The 10,791-nt window shown below is 43.8% G+C and overlaps 1 protein-coding gene across 1 annotated transcript in view; it reads right to left on the reverse strand.

Moving 5' to 3' along the window:
• T265_14406 (hypothetical protein) overlaps positions 1–9,972 on the reverse strand; it is a gene marked incomplete at both ends in the record, with an annotated part of 40,667 nt that extends 30,695 nt beyond the window's left edge. The window contains 3 exons of the mRNA XM_009173480.1: positions 2,084–2,391; positions 4,887–4,938; positions 9,737–9,972. Coding sequence (XP_009171744.1) covers positions 2,084–2,391; positions 4,887–4,938; positions 9,737–9,970 — 594 coding nt within the window. The remainder of the gene's footprint in view (positions 1–2,083; positions 2,392–4,886; positions 4,939–9,736) is intronic.
• Positions 9,973–10,791: the final 819 nt, after the last annotated feature.

Genomic DNA, 10,791 nt, shown 5'->3' on the forward strand with positions numbered 1-10,791 from the left:
TTGCAAATGAGCGTGTATTCGCTAATTTCGTGCAATTTGGTTTCAAGTAGAACATAAGGTTGACGGAAACCTGGAGACTGCGCCTACCTGATGAGCCTCAGAAAGGGCGAAACCGGTTGTGGGATGTCGACGGATTCTCAGCAACCTTATGGTACATACATTACAAAGATATATACATGGCTGAATATTCCCAAATGTCTTCATTTACACATTAACTCGGTTTAAAAGAGACCCAACTCCACCGGAACTTATGAGTAGTACATTACAAAGATATATACATGGCTGAATATTCCCAAATGTCTTCATTTACACATTAACTCGGTTTAAAAGAGACCCAACTAAATCCACCGGAATCTCTTCTTTATGATGAACCCATCTGATGAGCCCAAAGAAAGGTGAGTGCAGTCGTGGGCTGTCGGAGAGCCTTTAGCAACCTCATGAGTAGATAAAGGAGGTTTGTTACAAACCCCGGAAATCGTACATCACTGAGGAACGAAAATTAATGAGCAGTAGTGTTTTCTACAAATACACTCAGTTGTATATCAACTTGGCTTCCACAAAAGACTCAACTGGAGCTCTCGTTTATGACACTTCAGTTATATGTGTATTTGTCGAGATCTATCCAATATGAGTTCAAGTAGAGCGTGAGGTTGACGGAAACTTGGGGACTGCGCCTACCTGATGAACCCGAAGAGCGAAACCGACCGTGGGCTGTCGAAGAGTCTTCAGAAACATTGTGAGTAGTTTCCATTATGAAATGTACCTAAACGCTTACGGAGAATACTGGTAAGGGTTCGAAAGTGTGAGTGAGTTACCTTATCTACTACGGGCATTGACGTCTCTTATTGACAGGTCTTCGAGGACATAGACCCTAGGGAGCGAATAGTCTGGCCACGATTTTGAGGGCAATGCTGTATACTCGTAAACCAATTGACTGAACGAGATGCTAATCTTAAGGAACTTACACATTCGATTAGACACAGCTGACACCGTAAGAAAGCCTGTGTCAAAGGCACACTGAAAACAAACTGCTCGAAAGAAATTCCCAGAGGTAATATTTGCATTGCATCTGAGAAGCTACCACTAGAAGAGCTAGTTAAAAACTAATCACATGACGTGAGCTGCATAACGGAAGGCTTAGTAGGTCTCTATTCTGCACCTTAATCACAGTAGTGATCAACCACTCGTGTCCGGCTATTAATCGACAGGTTGCGAGTCCAAAACTCTCTAGGAGATAATGTTTAAGAAGGTTGGGACAACTGTGCAAATTTTCTTGGCTCTTCAGAACGGACTGACCGCACTCACAGCATGATGGGCAGCGGAATCAAAATCGATGCTCAAGGGTTGAGTTGTTGTACTAAACTGCGCATTACTCCCTAGTAGAGATCAGAAAATCAGGACTTCCAGATCGTCAAAGGAAAAAAGGAATTACGAATTCCATGTGCGTCGACTGTTTCTTCTGTAGCCAGAAGAAAACGGTAGAACATAAGGTAAACGGAAACTCGGGGACTGCACCTGCCTGATAAGCCCCGAGGAGGGCGAAGCCGTTCGTGGGCTGTCGAAGAGTTTTCAGCAACCTTGTGAGTAGTGCATTACAAAAAACGGTAATGTATTTTATCATAGACTCTCCATAATACTTTCACCGTGTGTAAATCAGGGTTACTCGATGCTCCGTGTGACATAAGATCACGGTTTTTTACGCTTGTTTAAAAATTACGCTTACACTCAATACTAGCTAGGTTTTTGGAAAAAAAACTTGACTTGATTTAATTTCACGCACTATATAGCTGGAAGTAAGCCAGCAATATAATAAATACAAAAGTAGACAGATAATCAAGTGCACTTTCCTTGGATTCTCGGAACGCGTTGGAGCGAGAAATGAGGGCATGCTAAACTTGGTCAGAAACCCCCCGAGGAAATTGTAATCATTGTTATCAGGACGATATATGATATTTGGAAAAATATTTGATAAGTTTACTTTTTAGATAGCATTGGAGCACAAAAAAAATCAATAATCGGTGAAAATCTTACAGCTCACTTGGAAATTTCCAGGTAACTAGAAATGGAGATCATCAGGGCATACCTCATGCTTTAGTCTGGAGAAAAACGCCACGAGACCATTCGGACAGCGCAAACGGTCATTTACACTCAAATTTTTCGGAGCGATCGACACCGGGAGACCATCCGGATGGGACTGCTGAGGTGGCCGACCCGATTTGCGAATTGAACGGTTCACGACCAACCGGAACGTCCTGCGGTCGGATTTTCGAACAAGCCGAACGATGCTAGGAACAACGCGGCAATTCTGATTTGCGAGACCAGGGTGCGAGAATACTGCTGAAGGAAAGGAAGCGTCTCCAACAACTGGACTAAGAGTTGTCAGTTTCAGGGCTAGAATGGGAATTGAGAGAACGAAAAAGGCAAACAATTTCCAAGTGCTGGTAGAAAATGGATCATGAAAAACTTCAATAAGAAAAGTTTAGTACGGCTCACAAATGCATCAAGCTTGAGGATATTGTTGCAGGGAAAGATATTTATCACCAAGTTTAACAGGCAGGTGAGTTGACATTAGCAAATAAGAGAGAACGTCGATAGCCAGTACAGAAAATAGATTCTCGTTAGACATGATTCCAGCTTGATATGAGTAGAATAGGACGACTGCCTAGACAGCGTACAACCAGTTTCAACTTGTTGAGACGGCCAGCATGTTGCGGATTATATGGAAGAGCACCAATAAGTTACTAAATCATACATATGAGCTGGAAATGGTTAAGGTTTATCCAGCACTTTGCCTGCGTGTCTCTGCTTGGCCCGAATATACTCCTTCAGAAATGCAACTGTTCCCCACGCTCAGGAGACTCCATTCCTTCGTCTCAAGAGGCTCATGAACTTGAAACCTCGCTTGTTCGGTTTTCCAATTGCTGTTCAGAAAGGAACATCTGTTTGGTTCATTCTGATCACAGAATTGCAGTTCTGCTGACTCTATCAACATTATGATGGGTGCACTGGATTAATTGACCAAAAGCAGGCATCTTCACCACTTTACAGTGAGTTTTCACTTAGCTTACGACGTCATTGAGCACCGTGCGATAGTTGCACTGGTGGTTAGGTTCTGGGCTCCCTCGGATAGGGAACAAGTAGTGACTCCATCTTGATTGTGAGTACCAGCGACACCGTCGACTATTTTCACCTAAAACTAGTTTTCCTAGTTCACATTTGGGACCCTAAAACAGGGAATAGACGCGACTTTCTTGTTCATTGGCGGTCGTACATAATCGACAGATACACACCGGGTGGATCATAAGGGTTACGGTAAGATTCTTCCAGTAAGGCATGAGAATGACAGCAATAACTGTTTATGGTTTCGTCTAGCTGCAACACCCTTCCGGTACCCAGCTGCCATGCCACTCAAGGGGCTGAGATGCTGTCCAAATCTAGAAAACTGCCGTGGAAATACAGAGGTTGGGTTCAAACCAGAAAACTTTCGGTTGGTAAATCCGCGCTTTAACCACTAAACCATTTCGGGCTCATAGTGTCCTTTAGGTCGAAATCCAAAGAATCTGACAACAGGCATGTACTTTGGATAAAGTCCACCAAGTTGCAGTGGTTCACTCATCACGGTAAAGAATTTTCAAGACACCCTTAGCTCCCAAAATACAGGCTATTACGACTGAGATAGTGGGAAAACTAGAAACTAAGCATTCTTTCGCGTAGCGTCCTCCGAGGATATTCTATGGGGTGAGAACAATGGTCTCATTGAGAGATTACGTCCCTCTGGAGCGCCTGTCATCATAATTCTATAGCATGTGTGGGTAAGTGAGACAAAACATCAACATTGCCGAGGGCAGAATAAGTGACCAAACTACAACCAACAGAACAACAGGACAGATCAAGAAAATAGACTGCGCAGTTCATGAGGAAATCCATATTTCTCCTCTCCCCTCACAAAGGACACCCATAAACAATAACCACCGTTCACTCTGTCCTCGGTAGTTCTTGCTGGATGATTACTGTATGGAAAATAGCCAGTGTATACAGGAAGTGCTTCGATTTGGGGTACATTAATCCACACCCTGCTGACTTGCTTATGGACAAATCAATTTCAGTTTTCGACCGAACAACCTACTCGATAAATAATTGAACGAAATTTTCTTCCAGCTGGCCAGAGTGAAATAGCTCACCGTGGGGACTCGACTTTTCAGTTCACACCAGCGGAAGTTCTTCTGAAATAAAGAAAGTGGATTGCTCAGTGTGATGCAGTATGGAAGAGACGTCAGCATGAATACTAAGATCAAAGAGCCAATACCATGCGTGCATTGAAATCGACAGGAGGTTCTTGTCTCTCCTTGTTGAGACCCGACCAAGGAAATAGCCAAAAATGATCTTTACATGCCCCCTCGTATTGTTGGTGTATTACTGTCACTGGAAACCTCCCTTGAGAGGGAACCTATGAAGAATAGGAGACGTCTCCGCTAATCTGAGTGATACTCCACTTTTCCCAAAAGTTATACAGGAAGTTTTTTAGTTTTATTCACAGACCGTCCATCTATTCGATCGATCGGAACGGAGAATTTTGTTTCACTCCATCCAGGGTGAACGGGGATGGTGAGTGATAGTGAGCGCGGCAGGACAGTGAAATCCAAAGAATACACACCATAGCGCGAGCGGTTTTGCGCATACCATACAAAAGGATCCCACGAACCGAGAGAAATGAAGGAGCTTTAACCCAATCAACAACGACGATCATATGACAGGGTTAATCCGGATGACATTAGAAAGAACATTGTGTCGACTGAATTGAACAACCGCCTGGCTCGTCACAATTTCATCCCTGTGCACCGTATATTGAGCATGATAGCCGCAACAATCCACTCAGCCGGACTTACTTTCAAAATCGATAAAACGGCTCCGCATAGTAAGCTGTAGACGAAACCGTGGCTGAAAACTAGCCACGTTGAGTCCATTCCTTCGGGCACCTAGGATCGAACAACAAACATTGATTGTACTTAGAAACACTACAACCAAATAAGAGCGCGCCAACCCCAGGGCAAGTCAACACAAGGCAACATGGCAAATGTTTGTGCAGTGCAATGGAACCACGAACGAGTGCAAAGACTGAGCCCATAAGCCAATCAAAACAACTTAGTGAAATCATGACAATGTATATTCAACCTCGGGTAACTCGATACGTAGGGGATACAAGGCACTATTACGGCTAGCCGTAGTTCAACGGGTTAGCAGAAAGCATTCTACGAAGTATGGTACCGGGAACTCAGTTTGGATCCGAAAACAGTGTGAAAATAAGAAATTCAGATATTGATTGGCAGGAGAGACCTATGAAGTTATTCAAATTCAATCTTAAGTCCATAAGAGTAGAATGCAGAAAATCAGCATGCAGGCGGTCTGAGTAAGTTCTTGTTAGAACACTAAAAACCGGACACTTTACACTTGAGGCGGTAATTTGGTTTTCTATCCACAAGCCAGCGCATCTTAAAGTGGAGGTCATGATTCAGTAAGCCATTCCTTTCAAAAATAAGCTACCTCCTTCTCCGCAAGAGCCATTACCCCTTGCATCTCTTGTGAAATCGTGCAGTATTCGTACCCGAATAACACCACGATTGATAGAGCAGCTACCATTAGCTGTCATTCACCTTCAACTGCGAACGTCAATAACAGAAAAATCTTTCAGCTGTAGCACCCTTTCGGTGCCTAGCTGCCGTGCCACACGAAGGAAGAAGCAGGAGGGCTGAGATACTGTCAGGTCGCCCAAGCCTAGACAGGGGAAGTCGAGATGCAGAGGTGGGGTTCGAACCACGGTCGATAAGTTTGCGCTTTAACCACTTGGTCCAACGTCGATAACACATAGGCACTCGCATTCAACCTATGCGAAGTCCGCTACCTAAGCTGTCAATATGCATCGTTAAAACAGCTGGTGCTTGTATCAGTTGATTTTCCAAGACGTTGCACCTCTAACGGATTTGTAATTCATCTCATTACCGTACTATCGTTCACCAAACTCCATTCAACCGTTGGTTGGATTCTACCGTTTTCTCAGTTCAGTTAGGTTTGTATGAACTAGACAGCGCTACTATCAGGCGTTCGCAACATACACGGTGCCCGCACCCGTTTTACGTCACGCCAAAATATTTATGAATTTTGTCAGGGTACGTGATATGCCGCTTCTTGGAGCTGCACCTGAAGTTTTTAAGACTTTAGCGAATATACACTCATTTGCAAACTAATTTGCTTCTTTCGAGAGACTTACCTGGAACCCAGCTAAATCTCTCGTTTATGATGTTCTCAGGCTTGTGCAACAAGGTAAACGAATTTCCCACAGCTTGAGGTTGATAGTGTTAGAAGGAATTATGTAAAACCGCCGGCGTGCATTATTTTCCCAGCTTGTGCTCAAACGCACATCATGTCGTGCACGGGTCTTGAATCGCATCGGTCCTCAGTCAGTCAGTAAATACATATATTTTGTTTGTTCGTGTCCTTCACATGATTGGCTTACTATTTCTATTGATTTGCGCCGCGGTTCTGTGTCTTAATTTGTGTTAGTTTTGCAATACAGGATGTCAACGGCTGGGAAATTTTGATTCCACTTCAATCAGTAGTAGTAAGCATGACATTAACACTTCATATACGAACCTCTTTGTGTGCAGTATCCACTCCTCTCAAGTATAAGTGCAATAAACAACACTTATGCGTGTGTGCCAGGGCATTTTAGATCAGAGGCGCTAGATATCCACTACTTTTGCGTATCCTTGACTGACATGCCTTGATAAAAGTGCAACTCTGTGCTGTTCAACAACCTGGACTGTATTTTACCTAACGAAGCTACTAGGACGTTGCTTCAGTAGTTTAACGAAATTTGCTATCCGTTTCAACACGGGTTTTCAAAACACCGAGTTCACGGATTTCGTTGATCATTTCGAAAAAGTGAATCAAAATGGAGAAAATCAATATTATCAAACTGCTACTGGAATTACAGTTCACAACCAATTGACAAGTGACTGTGAGCATACCCGAAATTCACGACAAATAGATCCTGTATTCAACTTCGAACCGAACTGCATCCCAATAAAATGCTTCAGATGTGGAGTAGTAGAGTCGTCAAGGTAACAGCAGTCCTACTCTCAAAACGATGTGAATGTATAGAAATGAATGAGTAGCAAGATATCATCCAAAGTGCATACTCAGGTTTGAATGAAAAAAATAACGGCATTGAAGTTCGTTTATTCGCTGAATTGAACAGTTTGGTTGCGAATCTGAGGGTGGGACAATTTGTTCAACCGGCTTATGGGTCGAAAGCTTTCCCGTTGCTGTAACGGACATTTCTTCGTCCACCTAGGAAGGGTTCCCGTATATCGGGTTAATTCGGGTGGAATAGGAAATCGCACTTTTTACACAGCCACGGTTTCTATGCTATTGGCAAAGACAGAATGATATTTGATTTAATGTTGATATACTGACGATATATTTGATATTCATGATCGGTGAGACAATGACGAGATTGGTTTCTACGACCAAAAACGCCGTTATCGAAAGGATAGCCTTCGCATCAGTTGTCAGACTGTTGGACACAAAAGTTCAATGGAGTTCTCAAGAAGTCAGAAAATATCCGTTTTGCAGTGCAGAACAAACAAAAGGATTTCGCTCATGTTGAGGAAATACCAATCTTCGTTCCTTAGAAGACAGGACATGAAAACATCGGCAAACATCTCCGCCGAAGACGTTTGACGTGAATCAGATCTTTCCTCTATCCAAGCCGGTAGTATTCCTCAACTAGAGTGAGCTCGCCTTGTACGGAACAGCCAACACAAATGTTGGGCCAAGTCCGCTTAAGCCACGATTAGGAGTACAATTATGTAAGACAAAGAGGAAAAACAGAACTTTCCAGGTAGCTGAGTATTTCGGTAACATCATTTCACTGGTCTGAGAAAAATGAGGTAGGAATTCGTTTGCAGTTGTCCTTCATTTGCAGTAATGCTTCACATCCAGGAGCGCACTTCAGATCAAGTTAAGTTGGTTACAAGGAGAGTAAAGCCCAGAACAACTAACTGTATTGTTAGTGTAGACGACGTCTGTGAACGGACACCGATTTCGCAAGTTTTAAAGTCAGGTATCGTGGCACTGTCATCTCACAAACGGCGCCAGAGGTAGAAGACTTTTTCGGCCCCCTCTGCTCGAAAGTACCGGATGTGAAGAACGAAAGCAGAAGCTTCGCATCGACTCTTACAAGGCAGCAAAAGCACTAAACGATAAAGAACACGATTCGAAGAGTCATACAAACATAAAAAGGATATATCGTAGAAAAATAGCACGGTTTTTCGCGCAGCCATAATCGGTAACGGAAAACGCAGTATTCAGTTCAGAAACGACTAGATGGTAAACCTATAGTGCTGCATAAGAAAAAACGTCTAACTACATTACGATGAGGTACACCCTCATCACTGTCACAGTGATATGACTTGCATCTAGGAATGGTGTGCCTCGTCAACGATCATATTGGACCTACTGTCGTTGTCCAAAAACACAAAAACGTTCCGCGATCTTTTCAACTTCACAAGTAGCTAAAAGTAGCGGGAAGTAGGTGCAGTGGGCTTCACAACTTTTCTTCAAACTATTCACGAACGTTCTTTCTGAACAAGCACGCAAATCTCAACGAGTGATCGAGAACCTACTCAAGTCCGAAGGAGAAGAGCGCTCACGCCGACAAACAAGGGACATCAAATCAATGAGAGGATGGAGAACTCTGAAATAAAGAAAAACTTGCTCAACTACGCTTCGAGCATAATCCAATACAGATACAAACCGAAATTCCATCCAGCGGTAGCGATAAAATCTGCCGCAAAACAAATAGGCTACAAACAATTCCTCATCCAGTCTGCCGATGGCAGACAGAAAAAAAACAGAGGAAATATCCAAGCTGAGTAGAAAAGGTGAAAACGACCTCAGCTAGGACTATTTAGAATGACATACGTCGAGATACAACGGTGAGGAGAGTGCACTAGGCCGTGACTACGTATCAGAAGTAGCTCCACCAACATTTCAAAGTAGGGCATGGTACCGAATTGGTTCACTCTGAGTCAGCTTGAAAAGTATCGTATCAGCTATCTTATCGGTGAGGAATTTGAGCAAGCTTCTTAAATTGCACTTAGTATTCCAAGTCTCTTAGCACTTTTTTAAAAAAATAATCGATGTCCACCTTATTCTTTTAACGTTTTGACTAGTTTCGCACTGGTACACTGAACTAAAACCGCAGTTTCACCAAAGTTTTTGAAGATGGACACAAAGAATGGAGGCTCCTTGCAAGCATTTGCTGATATGGTGCTCGTAGCAGGCGGAAAATCAACGTGGAGTAAAGCTCAACACAAGAACACCCGGTTGGGCACAACAAATGTAAAGCCGTGGTTTTTGTAAGGTGTTATTGAAGTGGAACATAAAAAATCCGTAATATATCCAAACTCCGACGGTGAATACACAAACCATTCGGTTGAAATGAGCATACAGGATAAAGTGAGCCAAAATGTCTTCAAATAGGCAAAGCAGGCAAGTGCGCAGGGAGAGGGACAGAAGATCTCAAGGGCCAGTGAGCAAAGCAAGCGTATATATCAAACACAAAAGTGGGTCGGGATTTGCAATTAGTACTCAACATATCAAAATAAAATACACACCAAGCGCCAGATTCTCAATGGTGGACCAGTGAGTGCCTGGAGTATCGTTTCTCGCGCACAATCAGCTCCGTGTCAAAAAACGGTTCGGCTGTAATACTCTTTTGGAGCACGGATGGTATTTCACCCAAACCATGCCCAAAGGCTGAAATACTGCCAGCATCCCCAATCCTAGACAAGAGCAGTCGAGGTGCATAGGTTGAGTTCGAACAAGGGACCTTTCGGTCAGTAAGTTCGCGACTTAACTCCTGAGCTAACCAGGACTCTGTGGCAAGATACGTCAATCCTCGGACCCGAACTAAAGCTGTTAATATGTGGCGGCTACGATGATCCCGCGGACTGTATTGGCCGGAACTCCTTCACAAGGCGCAACCATGCCAGGAAGGCTAAAAAGCAGCAGTCACACGAAGAGCGGCGATCATCCTTGATATGAGGTGATCCGGATGCACGGCAGCAGTGTTCTTGGCGACGGAATTGTGAAGACAGCAAGGTATTTCCCCCAGGCGACCAGCCCATTCGTTATCCTGTAAGCTGCCTTCCGGCAAGAAACGTTAGAGAAGACCGGTCCTAAAAACGGCACACTCCGATAGCCCAAAAGCAAATGGCTTCAGGTGTCAATGGCCAAAATCCGCATCGCTGTCGGTCGAGCCTTGGCACGAAGTTCATAACGCCAGTCTGAATGACCGCTCTTAGCATAAAGTACGTTAACATACGTTTAGAATGTCGATGAGGCTATTAGATCAAACTGGTATTCCTATTCGTTTAGCTGTACAACCCTCTCAGTGCCTAACAGCCATGCCGCCAGAAGGAAGCACGATGGCTGGGATATTGCCAGGTTGCCCAAGCCTAGGTAGGGGAAGTCGAAAGGCAGAGGTCCGGGTCGAACCACATACCTACCGGTCAGTAAATCCGCGTTCTAATCACTGAGCTATCTCGCCCAATGTACCCATCTTTCGGATGTCTGGTTATTATTATTAACAGCCACACCAGATGAGAACACTGATGCATCACTAACATACAGTCATTTCAATCTATTTGATCAGAGCAAAGAGGGGAAAGAGGGCAAAGAGGGGACCTAGGGTTAACCTATAACATCCGGTGTGTATATCTCCAAAAA

This window comes from Opisthorchis viverrini, assembly GCF_000715545.1.
Source record: "Opisthorchis viverrini unplaced genomic scaffold opera_v5_187, whole genome shotgun sequence".
NCBI classification, from domain to species: Eukaryota; Metazoa; Platyhelminthes; class Trematoda; order Opisthorchiida; family Opisthorchiidae; genus Opisthorchis; species Opisthorchis viverrini.